This window comes from Monodon monoceros, unplaced genomic scaffold, assembly GCF_005190385.1.
Source record: "Monodon monoceros isolate NGI ecotype Baffin Bay Population unplaced genomic scaffold, NGI_Narwhal_1 Super_Scaffold_20, whole genome shotgun sequence".
Lineage (NCBI taxonomy): Eukaryota > Metazoa > Chordata > Mammalia > Artiodactyla > Monodontidae > Monodon > Monodon monoceros.
This window is the reverse complement of record NW_021703777.1, coordinates 134,085,303-134,106,472: the sequence shown is the minus strand read 5'-3', so window position 1 is coordinate 134,106,472 and position 21,170 is coordinate 134,085,303. Positions and strand designations below refer to the sequence as shown.

Below are 21,170 nucleotides of genomic sequence, written 5' to 3'. Positions count from 1 at the left end.
CTGTAATGACGCGCTCTAGCGACGTAGTGAAGGGGTGGACGCTGGGGCCAGCCTGCCTGGGTTCAGCTGTGTCTCCACCTCTTGCCCGTTGCGTGACCTTGTTTCATCCGTGGGGTCCGGGGAGGATCAAGTGATAACCTGCTGGCTCTTGTGAGCTTAGTGCCTGGCCTGGGGTGAGGGTGGGGTACTCCCTGCCCACCTCCGTCGTCAGCTTCCCTCCTGTGAGGTCTCCTCACCCAGCCTCCCCCAGCGCTCACCCTCCGAAGCCAAGGGCGCACACGCCACAGCGTGTGCGAGAGGGAAGGGGACAAAGCCGCTCTGAAGGCCCCGGGCTGGCCCTCCAGGCCGGACACGGGGACGCAGGATGTGTGCCCTTGCAGCTTCAGAAGCCCAGCGGGGTGTTGGGGTCGGACGAGGCAGACTGGCACGAGGCCGGGGAAGCATTCCCCCCTTGAATTTTCTCCTGAGGGCGCCTAGTCTCGGGCAGGCCCTGGGAGAGCCTCGGCCTAAGAAGTGACCAAGGGACGACCCAGTGTTTGCTCTGAAAGTCGAGAGCAGGCCTTGAAGTCATAGCCCCTGCCCCTTGGTGCCTGCGCCCCCTTCCCCCCGCCCCGGACCGCACTCTGGACCGCAGTCTGTTGATTCTGGTCGATGGTCGGGGGCAAAGTAGGCAGGCACTGAATAAAGGTCTTCACCCTGCCCCGTCCCCGGTCACCTCCTTGCTGGATTATTTTTTTAATTACACAAGCAACACATGCTCATTATAATAAATCAGGAAGGCATCTATAATTGTTCTAATAAGAAAGCAGTAAACTGATCAATTAGAGATGCGGAAAGACACATGCTCATTATAATAAATCAGGAAGGCATCTATAATTGTTCTAATAAGAAAGCAGTCAACTGACCAATTAGAGATGCGGAAAGACACATGGGACCGAAAGATCCGCGGTGACTTCCTGCTTCCACAAAGCCAGCATCAGAACTCACATGCAAGTAAAACGGCTGGGAACGGCTGCACGTCTTGGCCCCTGTTCAGTGGTTGCCTTATTCCTGGACGTGATAGGAGAGTGGGAGAGAAAGGCTGATCTTTAGAAACTTGGGAGGCAGGGGCGTGGCCACGCCCTTGGAGGAGCTGACGTAACTCTCAGGTGAGTCCCCGGAGCAGCCTTGTCCGTGGCCCCGGGTACAAGAGAATTGACCTTGTGCTTTCAGGGAGCCCACCTCCTGGAGACGCCACTGGCCGCGCTGGACAAGCCCACCGTGCCTGTGTGTTGGCTGTGGGATCACCCCGCGTCCCAGATGGGACTGAGCTGAGAGAGGTCGCCGGGCCTGAGGTCCAGAGCCACTGCAGCTGGGCTTGTGTTCCTGCAGGCCTTTCCGTGGTGCTTCCCCAGAGGCACTGCCCGGCCCCGTCCGTCCCCTGCTGCATTAATGCTGCTGGCACGCAGACATTGCTGTGCGTTCCCGAACGCCGTGTGCTGTGTTCTGTTGAAGGTGTACTGCTGCCGCCCCTTGGCCCTGGCATTCCTGGAGCTCACGGTCGTGCGGAGGTTCCACGAGCACGTGCACCAGCCCGACGTGCCATCCCCGCTGCGGGCTGTGCTTGGGCGGCTCAGCGCTCTCTACGCCCTGTGGTCCCTGAACCAGCACACGGCCCTGCTTTACCGAGGTGAGCCCCCTGACAGGAGCTGGGCGCCCTCCGCTTTACCCAGGAGACTCTGCTTTCCCCGTGTGGTGCTCCTTCCGTGCCATTTTCTGAGCACTCATCACACGTTGAGTGAGGAGCCCAGAGGCCACAAGAAGAAAAGTACAGCAGCAGGGTGGCGCCCACAGGGCCGAGCCCGGGTTGCTGGGGCAGCACCCCCAGGAATGCCCAGACTGGGGATCCGGGAGGGCTTCCTGGAGGCGGTGATGAATGGCCTGATTCCTGGAAGATTGGTGGGAAGGGGGTAAACCTGAGTTTCTCAACCTTCATTTTCATTATTATCCCCCAAGGAGCCCTTTTAGACGTTTTTTCCTAACCACCCCCATGGCGTGTTAAAACTACAGCTATTCTGTGTATCTGTTCACGTCCTGTGCGTACATCTGGGCTGTGTGAGGAGTACACTTTTCCCCTCCCCCTTGCCAGGAACCCATGTTTTCCCTCTTGGGGCTGGTGTTGCCCCTGGGAGGTGGTGCCCGAGGGCTCCCGGGTAGAGGGAGCAGCAGGGTGTGGGGCGAGACGCCCACCCACTCCGAGTGAGCGGGCGCCGTTTTCTGTGGCAAAAGTCAGACCAAAGCCAGTCCCGCAGCAAAGTCGGGGCCACCTCTTTAGGCCTGTTGGACGGCACAGCACAGCCCGCCGCATTGTAGGAGGTGAGGCTGAGGGGCTGGGTCTCGTGCCCAGCCCCTGGTGGCTACAGACGCCCACATGCCCGCAGGTGCAGCTGTGTGTCCGCAGCCCCTGTCGGCCCCCAGCTCAGCCTCCTGCCACCGCCCGTGCTGCGCTCTGCCTGCCGCCGGCCCTGCCCCGCAGGTCTCCCCCCAGCCCCCCGAGGCCGCCTTCCTGGGCTTCAGCCTCCCCAGCTCCCGGCTCTGACCCCCAGCACAAGCTCAGTGAGCTGGCGGGAGGGGGGACACAGGAACCCAGCCCTGGCCGGTGCCTTTCTGTGAAGGGGTCGCAGCGGGGCTCGGGCAGCAGTAGCGAGGCATTTTCACACAGAATGGGCTCTTTTGGAAAGCTGTTTCAGCATGTTTGCAATATGTGGGTAATTTGGGAGTTAGGGTAGCAGAACCCAGAGTAACCAGCACTCTGCTTACAGGTGGCTACTTTTCTGGTGAACAAGCAGGTAAAACGGTAGAGAATGCCATCCTGGCCCTGTGTGCCCAGGTGAGTTGAAATCCCCTTATATCCTTATACGATTTCCACATTACACACGATCACCCGTATATTAACGTTCACTGACCTTAGCTTCCCACTGTTAGCACAGCCGGGAAACTTACAGAATGTGCTTATGTCAGAAATTTCAGGAAGCGTCACTTTCAGAGACGTGTAGAATCTGTACACATTCAGCTCGCTCTAATAATTTTTTACAGCGATATTGATAATTCTCTCTAGCATTTCATGTTAGCCTCCAATTTTAGTTTGTTTCACGGTATTTTCCTTTTTTATTGCATCCTTCTACCTTTGTCGCCCAGAAAAGTCAAATGGCCCCAGCGCCACGTCACGTTCTGAGGGCACTCTGTCCACTGGAGCTTTGTGTGGGGGTGGATATGTTCTGGGACGGCGCTGTCCCATACCATCACCACTGGCCACCTGGGGCTGTTAGAATGGCGGCCAGTGTGACCAAGGATTTTTAGTTTTCTTTAATTTTTTTTTAAACCAATTTATTTATATTTTATTTATTTATTTTTGGCTGCCTTGGGTCTTTATTGCTGCGCACGGGCTTTCTCTAGTTACGGAGAGCGGGGGCTACCCTTCGTTGTGGTGTGGGGGCTTCACATTGCAGTGGCTTCTCTCATTGCGGAGCACGGGCTCTAGGCATGCGGGCTTCAGTAGCTGTGGCACATGGGCTCAGCGGTTGAGGCTCGTGGGCTCTAGAGCACAGGCTCGGTAGTTGTGGTGCATGGGCTTAGTTGCTCTGCAGCATGTGGGATCTTCCCGGACCAGGGACCGAACCCATGATCCCTGCATTGGCAGGCGGATTCTTAACCACTGCACCACCAGGAAAGTCCAGTTTTCTTTAATTTTAATGAAACAGTCACGTGTGTTGTGGCTGCCGTATCGGGGGGTGCAGTTAGAGGCATTTCTCTACTTTTGATGGTAAGACATGAACCAAAGTCCCCAGCATTTTGCCCAGTGTCTCACACGACGGGCGACAGGCCACTCCATTTCTCCCCTTCCAGGGCTTTCAAGTTGATGTAGTTCTAGGTGATGCCTCTGTGGTTGACATTAAGGCTCTCCCCGGGTTTGTTTCCTAAGCGCCCATCTCTCCCCACGTGGGCTCTGGGTAAGGGTGTCTCTGTGATCGTGCTGTGTACACAGGCCACGTTTACTTAAACAGGAGGGGGTCTTCCTTCATGTGTTCCACAGGTGGTGAGTTGCCATTATTAAAAATACAACCATCGGGGCTTCCCTGGTGGCGCAGTGGTTGAGAGTCCGCCTGCCGATGCGGGGGACACGGGTTCGTGCCCCGGTCCGGGAAGATCCCACATGCCGCGGAGCGGCTGGGCCCGTGAGCCATGGCCGCTGAGCCTGCGCGTCCGGAGCCTGTGCTCCGCAACGGGAGAGGCCACAACAGTGAGAGGCCCGCGTACCGCAAAAAAAAAAAAAAAAAAAAAAAAATACAACCATTGTTTTCCTTGCTCTCAAACGTGACACTTACACCACGGAGCGGGTGGCGGGTGGTCCTGGGCCGTAATGCAGCCCAAGCCGCCTGGCAGATCCAGGCTCATCCTGACTCGGGGAGGCCAGGGTCGGCCGGGTGGAGGGCGCCAGCTCCTTCCCTGGTCCAGCCATTCCCTTATGCATCGTCTGTGGGGCTGTCCTCACCGTCGCAGCAGAGGTGAGCGTGAGACAGAGACCCTGCGGCCCACAAAGCCGGATTCTTTCCTGTGGGCCCCTTACATTAAACGTTGGCCGACCCCAGTCCAGGCTCGTCTCCCCTCACCCACCGTGGTGCCGAGGGTATGCGGAGCCGTGGAGCAGCCTCTGAACCACAAAGCGGGCTGCACTTCCCTGTTCTTGTGACTCTTTGCTCAACAGTTGCTTTCATACATTGTTCACGTCGCCCCCGTTCCAGCGTTCTTTTCAGTTCAGCCACGGCATTTCACAGTCATTTTGAGAAAATTGTTTTTTGCATTTCAAGAAAATGCTTGGGAGTCTTCTCATATAAATTCCACTTGTCATATTGAAGAATAATTTGTATAATGGGACGGGAGACTAATAAAACTACTGGGAACCAAAGAGCGTTGGAATGATGGCTTTTCCAGGTGCTCATAAATGCTTTTTCTCTTACATTTTTTTCCGGACATATTTTCCTCTGTTGGAACAGTAATTGCCCAGATAAGTCAGGGTTCAGAGACAAACCTCTGAAGACAGTTGCCAATTAATGAGCCACAGAATCGTCAGTTTTACGAGCGGTCCGTACCTTGTTGAAAAAAAATAAAACATTGGAAGTCTTGAGTGGATAGCAACATGGTGAAAATATTCAGACACACACTCAGGGAACCTAAAATCCAGGCCAATGAAAAGATAGCACTGTAGTAACTGAGCCGCATGTGCCTGCCCGCTGGAGTTACCGTTGCCAGTGGGCTGTAGGCTCTGTTGCTCGCTGGTCTCCATGGAGATGCCGGGAGTTGCCAAGTGTACGGACTTTGTTTTCCAACAGCTGAAAGACGATGCTGTTGCCCTGGTTGATGTGATCGCCCCTCCTGACTCCATCCTGAACTCACCGATTGGCAGAGCTGACGGCGAGGTAAAGAGCAGAGCCTCCTCCCGTGGCGGCTGGGGCCGCTGCACTCAGGACCGCGAGCCGGGGGCTCTCTGGGGCCTGATGGCAGTCGTTGCAGAGCCTGAGATGATGCCGTGGCCCGGGAGTCTCTGGTCACACGTGGGCAGCAGGGAGGGAGTGGCTGGGAGACGTGAGGGTGGTCACGGGCGGGTTAGCCGTCCCCCAGCCTGCCCTCCTCTGAGAAAGGGGACGGCATTGCCGCCCTCTTGGGCCGTGATGCCGAGGTCAGCCCGAGCCTGTGCCACGCTCGGGGCCCTGCAGCTGTCTGGCTCTTTTCACGCTCTCCTGGGAGCCTCTCCACCCCCGGGTCTTCTGACCGTCTCACGGCACTAGCTCGTAACCCCTCACCCTCTGCCTGTGCTTCGCCGGCAGCCCGCACGTGGCTTCCCGAGCTCCTCTCTCGCCCCTCATCCCCACGCTCCACAACGATGGCTTAAAAAGCAGACCTTGTCAGAGAGCTGCTCTGATGGAGCCCTGCACCTGAAATGGCACCAAATCCCTTCCTGCGTCCCCAGCCCACGCAACCTGACCTCTGCCCCGTTCTCCAAGGTCATTTCACACCGCGCCCCTCCCACCCTCTGGACTAAAGTCTCACTGTCCTCCTGTTTCTCCGTCGTACTGGGCGCTTTCCCACCCCAGGGCCTTTGCACCTGTGTTCCTGTTGCCGGAGCACTTGTGTTCATTCTAAGCGGAATGCCGCCTCTTCAGAGAGGTCTTCTCCGGCCTCCAGCTGAAGTGCCACCCCCAAGAGTGGCCCCACTTTGTCCTGGTGTGGGACCCACACGGTGCCCACGGGTATCCCTACCTGACCTCCTCCACCACGTGGAGACGCCCGTGCTGGACGACACCCACGGGTCTGCTCAGTGCCTCCCACTACCTGTGGGTGGTTGTCCCTGTGTTTCCATGGAGACGTGGCATTTCACAGTGTTGAAGTCACTGCTGAGGTTCCAGGGCTGTCGTGTTCTTTCTGCTGAGACTTCTGCTGACCCAGGAGACTGAACGTAGGGTGCTAGGAACCCTCCGTCTGTCCCCAGGGGACACTGCAATCAGTCTGGGGGGGGCAGGCGCCTGGACCGCTGACCAGCCCAAGCCACACCTGGGGTTAGGACAGGAGTACCAGGCACTGGGGTGGGCAGTTCGGACGAGTCCCCCATTGAATCAGGACGGCGGGGACCGTACATCTGTGGAGGGCCTGCCGTCCTCTGGCTGCACAGCTGGGCGGGGCGTCCCCGCTTACGGTGTGTGTTACCACGTCCACTTTGCCAGGGAGAAACCCAGCCTCTGGAGGGGCCGGGCAGGTTGTAGCGGAGCCAGGATTGGGGCCGAGATGGACCGTCTGGAGGGAAGGCAGGAGACAGTGAACGCTGCTCTTGGCCAGGGCCCCCGCAGGAGCACGAGGATGACGTGCTGACAAGCCCACGGGAGAGGGGCTGGCCTCTGTGACACAGGCGCACGGAAGCATTAGCCCCGAACGGGCGGCACCGAGCGGCTCTGCAGAAGACGGCCCTGGCTCACGGGCGGGCGGTGGAGGAGTAGGGGAGGGCCGTCCCATCCCGTCCTGTCTCGATACAGGGGCCCCGGGTTCCACGCTGACACCAGAGCCAGCCCGAGGCTTCACCCAACAGGGTACCTGACGCAGTGCGCATTCCTCCTAGTGTTAAGGGCTGAGGTTTGAACCAGGTGCTCCTACGTAAGAAATTCATTTTATTTTATTTTTAATGTCAGGCATTACTTTTTATAAATTTATTTATTTACTTATTTTTGGCTGCGTTGGGTCTCCGTTGCTGTGCGCGGGCTTTCTCTAGTTGCGGCGAGCGGGGGCTACTCTTCGTTGCGGCGCACGGGCTTCTCACTGCGGTGGCTCCTCTTGTTGTGGACCACGGGTCCTAGGTGCGCGGGCTTCAGTAGTTGTGGTGCGCGGGCTTCAGAAGTTGTGGCGCACGGGCTGTAGAGCACAGGCTCAGTAGTTTTGGCACGTGGGCTCAGTAGTTGTGGCTCGCAGGCTGTAGAGCGCAGGCTCAGTTGTGGCACACGGGCTTCAGTAGTTGTGGTGCGTGGGTTCAGTAGTTGTGGCTTGCAGGCTCTAGAGCGCGGGCTCAGTAGTTTTGACACGCAGCCTTCAGTCGTTGTGGCGTGCGGGCTCAGTAGTTGCGGCACACGGACTCTAGAGCACAGGCTCAGTAGTTGTGGCGCACGGGCCTAGTTGCTCCGCGGCATGTGGGATCTTCCCGGACCAGGGCTCGAACCCACGTCCCCTGCATTGGCAGGCGGATTCCTAACCACTGCGCCACCAGGCAAGTCCCAGAAATTCATTTTAGATGAACAAGCACAGCTGTAGGAGATTGAGATCATCAGTAAGTGAAGCATAACGCTCCAGGCTGTGCAGTGTCGCCTCGGATTGATGACCTGCGGAGACAAAGCCTGTCCTTGTGTCTCCCTCGGAGCCAAGAATAGCAGAACGTGGGCAGAACTGCTGGGTGTGTTTAGCAGGTGCAGGGGAGGGTGACTTCTTAAAAGTAACATTTGTCAGCATCAGCCAGATACAAAACCGGCCCCTTCCCTGTCTCCACGGACCTCAGCCTGGACGCCGGCCGTGCTGGGAGCAGGGAGGCGTCAGGCGGCTGCCTGCCACGCCCAGGACCTTCCTCGAAGATAACAACTGAGAGCAGTTCCACCTGGGGGGCCCTGAGGCGACGGCTAGCTGGCCCGGTCTGCACACTCTGACGGGGCAGGCGGAGAGGGGACAGTGCGTGCTCAGGCCCTGTGGCCCAGGGGACAAGCCGTCATGCTGCTGCTTGGCTGCACCGCCGCCTGCCAGCCAGCAGCCACGTGGGTGCGAGAGAAACGTTGACTTGCAGAATCCACCTTCCAGGAGAATTTCCAAAGCAAAGGGCAAGCGGGATGTCTTCATCATTGAGTGTACATTATGGTCCCTTATAGTTGCATTTTCACAATTGTTCTCTACTGGCAAAGACTGATTTACATAAATTAAATTTAAATCATCTTAAAATGTTTCCATGAGTGACAGGAGAGAACTTCCTGGGTTTTCACAGTTGCACTGGCACGCTCAAAATCTTTCTTATTACATACGTGTGTGTTCTGTATGTATTTTCTGCAGCTCTATAAAAACCTCTGGAGCGCTGTGCTTCAGGAAAGCAAGGTGCTAGAGAGGGCATCGTGGTGGTCGGAATTCTCTGCCAACAAGCCCGTCATAGGAAGTTTGAAATCCAAGCTGTAGTCGCACTGGCTAACTATGATGAAGCCGTGAAGACGTGGACCTCGAGTTCAAGTTCTGGAGGCCCCAGAGATGGCTGCCGCTCTCCAAACCCACAGCTCTGCCCTTGCCCGGCTGCTCGTCCTGTGGAGCCCAAGGCGGGACTGGCTCATCCTGGCCTGCCCCCCACCCCGAGTCCCAGCAGGATGGGTAACGCCCGAAGGGCAGGGCTGATTTGGGTCCATCCTGATTTGCTGGGTGAAAAGAAAACCTGTAAGATCATTTCTTCCTGATGGACTGAGCACTTTTTGATAATTAGAGCTTTGGACGTTCTGTTTTCATATGCTGATTGTGAAACTGGTCGCTGGTGGTTCGGGTCGGGCAATATTCTACCTTCGTCTGAGATTTCTTACAAGGCTGTGCTTCACCGCGCCCTGTACGATGCCAGTCTGATTCTTCGTTCACTCTGGTTTGACTTTCTCATGTAATTAAATTATAACCTTACTAATTTGCACCGTGGACCACCCGAATGACATAGTTGAAGATTTTGCAGGAAAAGAAAATCAGTTGTATTACTTTGTTGTGTGGAACTGGAAACTTCCATCAAAGAAATGTTTCCAAAGGAAAAAAAAATGCATAATTATTTGAATGTCTGGTCATCCTTAAGTTCCGACCTCCCAGTTGTGTACTTTGTCACTTTGTTACGTGAAGTGGTTTGTTCCTACAGGCAATGGAACACCCATTGCTGCCTGGCTCCGCGGCGGGGGGCGGGGGGCGGGGGATGGGGGTGGGGGTTTGCTCCGGGTCCTGAGAGCCCTGATGGGGTGGCGGGGGGAGACAGATGGAGGAGGTTGATGGGTGTCTCCACCTGTCACTCGAGTGTCCCAGGTCAGGACGATGGCTGGTGGGTGGGTTCTCACTCGACACCCCGGCTCCGTTGCCCCTGGCCTCGGGGGCAGGGGAGGGGCCGTCCTGTGGCCTCACGAAGAGGCTGAGATGGAGGATGGAGGCTGACCAGGTGCGGCCCCTTCGGCCTCCAGTCCTCTTGCCTGGGCGGAGGGTCTTGTCTGAGGACCAGGGACCAGCGGGGCCTCAGGAGGAGCTTCACGTGGCTCCAGGCCGGCCCTTCTCTGCAAATACTGGGCTACACAGAAACCTGCCCTCCGGGGGAGCCCTTGTCACGTGGTCTTTGTCTGTGAGCGCCCTCAACACCTGGCCGTCGAGGGCCAGGGGCCCCACGGACGATCTGCTCTGTCCCAGCGCTGCCTACGTGGCGTCCCAACCCCGGCTCCCTCCGTCCTTCCTTGGCGTGTCCCCCTTCCCTGACCGACCAACGGCCTCTGTGTGGACACGGATGTGGTGTTGGCAGCGGACTCCTTTCCCACCTGGTATCTGAGCCAGGGGGGCCTGTCCCTTGCCCTGCTGAACCGTCAGTCGTCTGCCAGAAGGAATTATGTGACGTGCTGCCTTTACCGCATGCATAGCCCAGTTCCCTGGACAGCACAGCACTGAATGGTTTGTAGTCAATCTTCCCATTGGTCTGGAAGCTCTTGGAGGTCAGGGACCAGGTCTGAATCACCTGTTTCCAGTTCCCAGCTCAAGGCCACACACGGGAAGTGCTTGGCAAGTGCTGGATGGAGGCGTGGATGGGTGGATGGGTGGATGGGTGGATCAGTGGGTGGATGGATGAACGAATGAGTGAATGAGTTGCATGAAAAAACTCATGAATGAATGAGTGAAGAAACGAATGCATGAATGAGTAAAAGAATGATTGGTGTGCATTTAGATGCCGCTGAAGGAAGGAGGACCATTTTGGCCCCAGTGCCCAGCGATGGCAGGTACGGCTGTGGTCCCAGTCACTCCATCAAGTGGGGCTGCTCGCCTTCTCGTGTGAGATTCGGGCCTTCCTGTCTCCACCCTGGGCTTGTGCTGTTGCTTTGAGCCCATGCTGACCCCCGCCCACCTTTCCAGCTCCGGTACTGGCTGCAGCTCCTGGTCAGCCCCATTCCAAGGCAGTAGCCAGGGCTCTCTACCCTGGGTGGGGCTGCCTCCCCTCTGGATCCCTGGGACCAGGGATGGTCTCCTAGCTCTGCCCCTCACAGGGCGCCACCAATGAGGTGCTCCGTGGAGGGAGAGGTGAGCAGAGGGGTGGGCACGTCCTTCACACTGAAGACCAATGACATCCCGTCTACAGCAGACAGGATGTGTGGACCGCCGTGGAAATAATGCTGGAGTACGGTGTGACCAGACGGAGCCCACCAGCCACTGAAATATCCATTTTTCATCTTGCAATATCACTGCAGTTGAAATTCTTTAAAAATCATGACAAGGAAAAAAAAAAGCCAAAGCCACTGCTCCCCTCCAGCCCTATTAAATGAACAAATGCTATTTCCAGAGCTACTCACTTGCCCGTCTCAGTAACCAAGTGTTTTTTTAAGGAGTGTGTTTCTGCTCCTATGTAGAAAATCATGTATCAAATGACAGAACGCTGGATAAAGGCGTCGTGACACAAACTCGACTTGGCCAGGGAAGCAGCAGTGGTCACACTCAGGCTTGGTCATTCAGCAAGTGGATGCTGACCCTCCACGAGAACTTACAGGAAGGGAAATGCAGAAGGGAGGGCCAGGTGGGAAGAGCAACCCAGGGAAGGGGCGTCCTCGGCATCTTCTGAATTGGCGGAGCTCAGCAGGGAGGACTTGGAGTCCGGGGGTTTCCCTTGTGACCACACTGCTACCGCACCTTGGATTTGATGTCCTTCTTCCCCAAAGTAATGGCCACGGAAGATGTTATGGCCGAATTGTGTCCCCCCAAATCCATATGCCAAAGTCCTCCCCCCAGCACCTCAGAATGTGACTGTACTTGAAGATGGGCCTTTAAAGAGGTGATTAAGGTAAAATGAGGTCATACACGTGGGTCCTGATCCAGTAAGACTGGTGTCCTTATGAGAAGCAGGGATCATCACACAGACACACACAGAGGGGTAACCACGTGAGGACCCAGGGAGAAGACGGCCGTCCACAAACCGACGAGAGAGGCCTCAGAAGAGATCAACCCTGCCCACGCCTTGATCTTGGACTTCCAGCCTGCAGGGCTGTGAGGAAATCAGTTTCTGTGGTTTGGAAGCCCAAGCAAGGAAGCACACAGGACCCATTCCCGTATAATCTCTGTGAGCCCAGACAGGGGCCAAATGATTCCACCTGTTTCAGCGGGTGGCTTGGTGGCTGGTCCAGGGTTCCTCTGGCAGCGGGCACTCTGCGCCCAGAGTGTGCAGTTTGCAGCCTGTGTTTCCGCTGCCCAGAGGGAAGAGGCTAAGGGGACAGGGACAGTGTGTGTGTTTCCGGGGAAATCGTGGGCATGTGGGCGCTGGCTGGCATGGGACATTGAAAGGGAAGCCAGGAGGAGACGTGTGCAGGGCTGGCCTGGGGACCGGTGTCCAGGTGGCACCTGACTCACAGCCAGCGTTCCCCTGCCTGCCTTTCTCTTCCACCAGCCCCGGGGATGGTGGCCACAGTGAGGAAGTGGGCTCTCGGGTCAGGCAGCCCACAGTCAGGGGCTGGGAAGCAGACTCAGGTTCCCCGGCTCCAGAGCGCACTGGCCTGCCACTGGGGAGAAACTGCAGGCCGTGTACATCCGATTCCAGAGGTAGGGATCGTCCCCATTTTCCAGGTGAGGACACTGCTGCTCGAGAGCTCAGGTGGCCAGCCTGCAGTCCCAAGTGCTTCCACCGTCCCTCGGGGAGGGGCTCCCGGGCTGGGGGCTGCAGCCCCTCCAGGGCTAACTTTGTGAGTCCAAAGGTGGCAGCAGAACCGTCGTGCGCTAAGAAGAGGGTGGAAGAGGAGACCGGCTGCCTTGCGTTCTGTCCAGGTGGCCTGTGGTGAAATCGTCCTTCCAGAAGGTTCCTTCGTCCATAGCAGGGGCCTCAGGACCAGTGTGCTGGTTCTCTCTGGCGCGCTGGGTGGGCGGGTGTTCAGAGTCGCACTAGTGACCGTGTTAGGAGTGGAAAGCAGAGTGATTTGGGATGATTGATCCTCCCCAGGATGGTGAGGAACCACGGGCATCTGGCCGGTCCCCAGGGCGTGCTCGCAGCCTGAGGTCGGGAGAGCCGCACGTGAGGAGCGCAGGTCTGGGGCCAGGCAAACATCCTCCCAGAGAGGGTGGGCATTTCCAGGAAGACGCTCTGCTCCCAGGGATGCCCTCGGGGAGGCGGGAGGCCTGGGGGCCTGGTGGCACCTCTGCAGGACCCTCACCTCTCCGTCTGCAGCCACAATGACGGTGACAGCTCTGCCGATGGTGCCTGCCCCACCCCTACCCCCTTTCCCCCACCCCTGCCTGGCTGGCCCACAGGGGCCAGAGGCAGCAGAGACAACACTGCTCAGAAAGCAGTGACACTGGCCCAGCCAGGGGGACACAAGAGCCCTTTGTGGGGACGGGAGGGAAGAAGGTGCGGGCATCCTGCCCAGCTGTAGGCCTCAGACGGTGTCTGGTCTGTGTTTGCACGACGTCTTCCTACAGCCAGGCTGGAGAAGCACCCCCGCGGTCCGGTCACCAGGGAGAGGTTTCCTTGCTCTGCTCCAGGACCACAGTGGTCTCAATAAATCTCAGCCTTGGACCAGGTCCCACGCTTCCCTGAAGCAACCTTGAAAACTCCAGGGTGATGGGCTCGGAGAGGCATGAGCGGGACTGGGGCAGCCAACAGCCGTGGGCACCCTACCCGCCAGCCAGCTCCACCCCTCCCCGACCTCCACCCAGGCCCTCCCCATCATCCGCCCAGCCCCGCCCCACCTTTATCCAGCCCCGCCCCCACCTCCCTTAGCCCCGCCCCCACCTCCATCCAGCCCCTCCCCGACATCCACCGTTTATTTAACAAACACCGCTAAGCTTTTGCTGTGTGCTGGTCTCTGAGCAGGTGAGTAAGTGGAGGTGCTCCGTGGTCGCCGTGCTCGGAACTGCCCAGCAGGGGGCTGGCCGCTGTGGTGCCCTTTGCTGCGGCTCCACATCTCCGCTGACGGGCTCTTGGGTGCTGTGGGGGCAAAGTCCGGGACACAGTGTGCACCCAAGCAGTGGGCGTGGAGGAGATGCAGCACATCTGCCACCGGCACGGTCGCCTGGCACTTCCAAATCTAGCAGAGCCACACACAGCCCTTGACCCAAGGCGGCCAGGGGAGGCTACTCCTCCGTGCACGGCTCCCCTCGGCTGTGCCGCGCACTCCTGCACTGCGGCATCCGCTCTCCAGCCCAGGCGGTCTCCGCACGGCCTGACCCGGGGCCCGCGGCCTGTCCAGGGCGGCTGATCCATCCCAGATGCGGGACCCTGTTCGTCCCTTATCACCGAGCCCTGGGCACTGTGGGAGCTGCCCTGTGAGGTCACGGCTGTCCAGTTAATCGGCCCGACCGTGGGTCAGGTCCAACCCTGGGAGGCGGGCAGGGGTGCCTGCAGCGGGGGGGCTTCTAAGACGGCCCAGGCCCCCAGGGCGAGCATCTTGGGAAGAGAGGCCCCCTGGTAAACTCTGACAACTCCTTTGGCAAATTCCCAGCCTCCTGCCAGGTAGTACATTAACCACTCAGGTGCCACCGAGCTCCGGTCCAGAGCTGAGCTGCAGCAGACGGTCTGCCACCTGGTATGCCGAGGCTGTGCCAGACCCCTGAGCTAAGCGACAGCTTGAATCCCCCACTCCCCCAGATTTCAGTAGGTATGCTCAGCGAGGTCACGAGTCTCACCCCAGGTCACATGACAAGGCCTGTTGCCTCGGGTCCCGACCTGCCGGTTGCTCAGCCCAGAGCCAGCGTCAGGACGGGGTGGGCAGGGCCGGGCAGCCTGGGTCTCCCTCCCTCCCAGCGCCGGGAGGATGGAGGACTGTGGTGAGTGGGAAGGCATGCCTCCACCCCGGGAGCCTGCAGAGGCAGACAGAGGGCCCCATGCAGCAGGATGGGGACCTGCAGGGAGCGCCATTGCCCTGCAGGGCTGGCACCATGGGGCCTCTTAAAGCAATTTTTAAAAATTTAACTAAGCCACGATGACCATGCATCGACTCACGCCAGATGTCCGGGCGAACCCGCCCCGCCTCCCTTCTCACTGCAGCCTCTCATGGCTCTTGCCCAGTGTCCCTCTGTCCCAGCCTCACGCCTCCACTCCGCTCTCCCACCTAGCCCGACTCCTGTCTCCCCCGGGCTCCCTCTGCCCTCAAGCCAACGCCCCTTCCAGCCCCTCCGCAGACTGTTTGCACAGGCTTACCCTGGACCCTCACGAAAGCCACTCTCAGGGACCCTCCTCTGTGCTCCCACAGCATTGTAACAGAAATCTTAGCCTAAATGGATCAATAGTAAGCCTTGGGCGCGAAGGGTCACACAGACACGCGGGGCCGCGGCCGCCTTCCTGATTCTCGTGTGCCTCTCACCAGACTCGGGGCTGGTTCGCGGACCCACGTGTGCGTGATTTACAGCTGTCATCTCCTCTCTGCGGCCGGGCCTGACAGGCCTGCTTTCCCAGCCTCTCTTGCAGCTGGAGATGGCTGTGTGTTTCAGGCTGAATTCTGTCCCCAAATCCATATGTTGAAGCCCCAGCCCCAATACCTCAGAGTGACTGCATTTGGAGTTAGGGCCTTTAAAGAGGTAATTAAGGGGAAATTAGGTCCTGAGGGTAGGCCTTTAGTCCAGTATGACTGGTGTCCTTGTAAGAAGAGATTAGGACACAGACAGGGACAGAGGGATGAGCCTGTGAGGACACAGGGAGAAGGTGGCCGTCTTCAAGCCAGGGAGAGAGGCCTCAGAAGGAGCAACCCTGCCCACACTTTGATCTCGGACTTCCAGCCTCCAGGACTGTGAGGAAATAAACTTCAGTCTGGTTCTGGGTTACGGGGGCCCCAGGAAACCAGCGCACGGTGCCTGGTGGGTCTGGGCAGTGAGGTGTAATCAAAAGTTTGGGGGTGGGGTTTCTGGGGGAGGCTTTAAGAGAGGGATAGGTTCTGGGAAGCCCCTCTGCCTAGCCCACCTGCCTGCCTGTCAGCGTCAGGGAAGCAGGTGGTTCCGGGTTGAGGAGAGTGGGTTCCCAGGAGTGCTGAACTCTCCCCCTCCCTGGGGCGTCTCCTAATCCCTCCCCCACCCCGTCCCTGCCTCCAGGTCAGGCCCCCTGGGGGCCACCACAGCTCGCTCCCGGCCCAGCGGAGGGCGGGGGGCGAGAGGGAGGCCCCGGTGCTGGAGCGGCACCACGGGGCTGAGCGGACCTCACCTCCCCTCTGCACCCCCGCTTCCCCGTCTACCAAAGGAGCGAGTGTGAACTCAAAGCTCTACCCTGAGCCTTCCAGCTGACATCATCTCTCTCTGTTAAGGGTTCTTTTTAAAATCAGAAAAACAATATAAACACATCCTATAAAATTCTCAGCTCAAGGAAGAGAACCACCCACAGCCTGAGCCACACGCCTCCAAACGGCAAATCCTTCATCGTGGGGAGTTCTATCCCACACCTGCACCTGCAGTGGGTTTTCTGGAGGTCGTTACACTCCGGGGCTCACGTGGTTTTTCTTGTTTCCTCTGTTAAGATTCGATTCTAAGTGTTCTCCATGGCACCGCACAGCGCTCACACCCATCTTTTCAAGTGGCTGCGTGATATTCCATCCAGTAAGCAGGGCCGCGGTTGCTGTAGCCACTTCCCTGTGGTTGGATGTGAAGGCTGTTTTCTGATTCCCCCCATGACAAATGGCCCAGCGAGGGGTGGACAAGGTCATGTGCGTGTCCTCCCCTGTGTATTTGGGATTATACGGTGCCCTCCCAGAGTGGGACTCCTGGGTCGAGGTCCATGCACGTTTTTGATGTTTACCGGCTCATACAAGTTTGCTTTTCACACTTGTTAAACCCCGATTTGTCAAGTCAGCAGTGAGGCTTGGGGGTGCGACTGTCAGCTTACCCCCCAGTGCAGGCACTGCTGCTGCAGGACATTTAAATTTAATAGGTGGGCAGGACTAGAGGGAGGCAGGGTGGACGTGGAGAGCGCTGGGCAGGCCGGGAGCCCCGGGGTCCCATCTCACCCACCCCGATGGCTATGGTCAGCTTACCCCTCTGCTCCCCAGGTCCCGCCCCAGGGAAGGGCACAGCTGTAGGAGCCCCAGCCAGACACCCTGGGGTCACGGCTGGCCCCTAGCGACCTGGTCCTGATGAGGCCCTGGGGTGCCCCCTCCCTCAGAAGCCCCTCCTCTCCATGCCCACCCATGCACCTCTCTGAGCCAGCGCCCATCACCTGGGCCTGATGGAGAGGCCTCCCCGCGCTCCCCGCCCCTGGGGGCCACGGGAGAGCTCCTTGGACTGCATTCAGGGTCCTTCATGGCAGCCTCCACGGCCCCCCTCCCTTCTCCCCTTCTTGTCCCTGCAGCCCAGCACCAGTCACCTCTGGCCGCTCACCAAGCCCTTGGCCAGCCTCGGCTTGGACCCTCTCTGAGACCTTCCCCTGCCTCCGCCCCCCAGGGCACCCAACATAGCCCCTCCCTCTCTGCTTCACCTCAGAGGCACGTGGGGACCCTCTTTCCGGCACTGGTCGTGCGACAGCAGACGTGGAGGGTGAGGGAGGTGGGGACTCCATCCCCAGCCTCTCCGGGCGGCAGTGACGTCAGAGCCCAGCCTGCAATCCCAGGCCCGTATTTCCGGGCCCGTGCCTCTTCCCCAATCCCACTGCTTCTCGCCCCTTTTCTAGAAAGGCTGGACCCAGATACCCGGAGGGGAGAGAACTTGTGTGTTGACATCAGGGGTCCCGACCCCGACTCCCGGGATCAGGCAAGCGACACGAACCGCTGGTGCCTCAGTTTCCACACCTGTAAAATGGGGCGGCCCTGCCTACATGGCAGGGCTCCTGTGAGGGTTTGAGGAGATAGTGGGCCGGGCTCCTATGAGACGTCTAGCAGGTGGTGACCGGCTGCTGCTGTGCAGGGTCACGGCGGGGGGGACGGTGCCGTCTGGGGCTCTGGGGGCATGGAGGGCGGCCCCAGGTACCCGGCAGACGCTCAGGGTGGAGCCCCAGCTGGGGCAGCTGTACACGGGCCCTGGGCTCAGCCCAGCCTGGCGAGCTGGGCTCCAGAGAGCACACTGAGTGGCTGGTCTGGGCTCTGCCCGGCGGGAGGCCCTCGTCTGAGAAAGCTGAAGGGAGCTCGATGTCGTGCCGGCCTGAGCCCGAGGCCTGAGAGGGCAGGGTGGGCATCCTGCTGGATGGGGTACCACGGCCTCCCCCAGGCCTGTGGGAGGGAGTGGCTCTGGGGCCTGGCCCTGAGTGTATAAGCCGGGCCCGTGGCATTGCAAGTTTCTCCAAAACGGCCATTCTCTCCTGGCCTTGCAGCTGTTTTTCCTTAAAAAGAAAAACCCAAACCCAAACCAGAACAACCGAGTGGGGTTTCAGCGGCACGTTTGCCAGGCCGCTGGCGGACACGTGAGCAGAGCCAACAGCTGCGCTGGAGAAAGTCCACGTGACAGGGCCCTGCACCCACCCCTCCAACTGCAACTGCTGTGTGGCGGGCCCAGGGCTGTCCTCCCACGATCCCACCAGGTCCCTGGGAGGACAGAGGGGCAGCTGGGGTCTCCTGCTCAGAGCCTTTGCACAGGCTGTTCCCTCTGCCTCCCACACCATTCCCTTCGTCGTCCTCCCAGCAGCTCCTCTTCCCAGACCGACCCTCACTCTGCCTCCCCATATCCATGCCCCAGGTGGCCCGCCTGCGTTCCACAGACGGCTGTCTCGCGGAAACACGCTCTTGTGGAAGACGCGCTCTCTCGCGGAAGTCGACTTTGTGGTTCCCCTCCAGGTTCCTCTAGGCTCGCGTGTGAATGACAGTGTCCATTTAATACTTGCAGGACGGAGCCCTACCGCATTGGATACCTGATAACTCCTGAGGCGCAAAGCTGAGTGGCCAGGGCCCGGCTTCTGCAGATGCTCCTTCGAAGCTGCGTCCTGATTACCAGGGAGGTGAGGCGTCCTTCCTGAGCCTCTGCTGATGTAAGTCACTGAGGGTGCACAGCCAAGCCCACTCGACTGAGCCACACCTCCTCCAGGGAGCCCTCCTGGGCCCCTGGGTCAGCACCCCTACTCTCTCCATCAGAGCCTCAGCCCCCCGGCTGGCCTCCCTGCCTGCGCCTGCCCCCTCTCTGATGCTGTTGTAGGTTGGGGGCACCAAGGGAGAAATCAGAGAGCACTGCTCCTATGGCGCTGACATCCCCGTGGGGAGAATTAGATTAAAGCATAAACAGTAAACAGAGCGTGCCGTGTGCTCTGGGGAAAGTAAAGGCGGGGCAGGGCTAGGCCGCGGGCAGCAAGGGAGACAGGCAGAGGGTCCCACAGGGACCCACCAGCTGATGGTGGCTCCGAGCGAGGTGGTGGGAAAGTTCTAGGTCTGCAGGTGGTGAGGCCCTTGGGACTTGCTGGCCAGATGCTTGAGATGGTGGTAGACAGAGGAGTGACAGCCGGTCAGTGACAGTCTCCAGGAGGTAGACCCTGAAGGGATAGATTGTCTTTGAGGGTGGCCAGGAGGCAGATTCAGATGGGCCTGAGCCCAGCCGTTTGTTACCTTGTGACTTGGGACAGGGGACGAGTCCTGAGTCTGCTTCCTGACAGTTCAGGAGACACACATGCCGCTGGACAGGTCTGGGCGCATCCCCTGCGCGGGAAGCCTCCACCTACAGGTCCATGCTTGGTGCCGTTCCCCTGAAGCCTGGTCATCTGCCGCATCCCCGGACACTGCTTCCTGGGGCTCCCAGGGGTCCCTCTGGTCCCCCAGCTCCACCAGCGTGGCCCAGCTTGCTCCTGCAGAACTCCCTGCCCCTGCCCAGTCTGGAGCTTGTGTCCCTGGGCCTCGAAACCCTTCACCTGGGCATCTCCTGGTCCACACCCGCCCCACCTGGGAAGGAAGAGACGCTGGGAGGGACGCCCAAAGAGGGGGTACCCGTAATGGAGTGTGGTTCTGTGTCCACAGTGGCCTGGGATCCTTCCCGTGAGCTGCGCCCTGGGCTGCAGCCGTCAGCAGTCCAGACCCAAGCCCAGCGTTCACTCCTGGCAGCGTCCTTCATTCCTTTCTACAAGACAAAGGAAGCTCTTTGGAAACACCTCACGTAGGGGTCGGGCATCGTTTCTGACTTTGAGGACCTGGTATCTCATCCCCAGGTGGGCACTGGGTCCGGCAGGCCCGCCTTCCCTCATTTCTCCCCACCTGCCCTGGAGCCTGTTCCCACCCTGCTGGGACCAGCCAGCTCCCGGGTGCATCCCATCCCCGAGGGGCCCGTAGTCTTCTTTCTCTCCACCAGACCCTCACCCCTGCTCCTTCTGTCTCAGGTGATCTCAGCCTGGGGGTCTCCTCCTCCCAGAAGCCTCCCCTGATCCCACCTCCCTTCTGGCTGTTACGTACCACCCCCTCATGCCCCCTCCCCTTGCCCCTGAGCTGAACTTGGCCTAGCGCTTTCTCTTTAATATCTGTTTAAGAAACAAGTCTAGAGTGCTTGTCTCGCCAGGCTCCGTTGGAAGCACCCTACAGGTAGTAAAGTATTTCACCTCCAGTTACTCTCCATTCACAGAGGAGGAAACCTGAAGAACAGAGAGGGCAGGTCGCTTGCCTAGTGTCACACAGCCAGCCGGGAGCAGAGTCAGGAGGCAGATAGGCACCTGGTGCTTGCACCTGGCCGCCTGGGTCCTTGCCCGCCCACCGCCTATCTCCCCTGTGAGTGTGTCTGACCCCTCGGAGGCTCTGGCCAGGCCTGCCTGGCCCACAGCGGAGCGCGGGTTCATAACCGTGTGTGAGATGCAGGTGCCCTTAGATCCGACCCTCCCCACCTTCCAGCTGAGGAAACAGCCCCAGACAGCTGGTGTCCCTTGTATGTCACCAGAGGCCATGTCCAGACCAGCCGGCAGCCCTTCTGAACCCAGCTGGCCCGGCCCTGGGGTCAAGGCCAGTGCGTTTACTCATGGCTGGGTGAGGGGGGTCAGTCACCCAGCTTCACTGAACCTCACTTTTCTCACCCACAGGTGACACCCCAGCCTTGCATGATTGGGGTGTGCATTAAGTCCTATAAACCAGGTAGCTGTGAACTTTAACTTCCCAGGTATCTGCTTGAACGCGGGTCCCGAGTGGGTAGATCTGGGGGTGCCACTGGCGAGCCCCCTGTCCAACAAGCTCTCAAGCGACACCCAGCTGCCCAACTGCGGTCACGCTCAGCAGCAAGGACATGGGCCCAGCACATCGAGACCCCTGAGCTGGCCCCTCAGCTCCCGTGTCACTGCTGGGGGCAGGCTTAGGGACTGGCAGACTGAACCCTTTGTGTGGCCATGGGGCTCACAGAGACTAAGCGGAGTATTCACAGCTGTTGTCAGAACTGCAGAATTTGCCAGCAACGTGGAGGAAACGATCCTAAAGCCCAAAGGACAGATGGGGCCTCGAAGCGTGATTCTGCACACATACACGCACGCACGCACGCCCACACGTTCTGAGGGCTGCTTGTTCCCACGC

The 21,170-nt window shown here is 59.0% G+C and overlaps 1 protein-coding gene across 3 annotated transcripts in view; it reads left to right on the top strand.

Annotated features, from left to right (window-relative positions):
• Positions 1-9,362, top strand: part of ACOX3 (acyl-CoA oxidase 3, pristanoyl) — a 48,095-nt gene extending 38,733 nt beyond the window's left edge. Inside the window, exons 14-17 of one of the 3 annotated variants that reach the window (XM_029235771.1) lie at positions 1,495-1,669; positions 2,802-2,869; positions 5,370-5,456; positions 8,611-9,362. In XM_029235771.1, coding sequence (XP_029091604.1) covers positions 1,495-1,669; positions 2,802-2,869; positions 5,370-5,456; positions 8,611-8,730 — 450 coding nt within the window. In that variant the 3' untranslated portion in view covers positions 8,731-9,362. Of the gene's footprint in view, positions 1-1,212; positions 1,670-2,801; positions 2,870-5,369; positions 5,457-8,610 lie in introns of those variants that run through there. The other 2 variants (XM_029235770.1, XR_003795630.1) reach the window with 2 other exon arrangements.
• Positions 9,363-21,170: the final 11,808 nt, after the last annotated feature.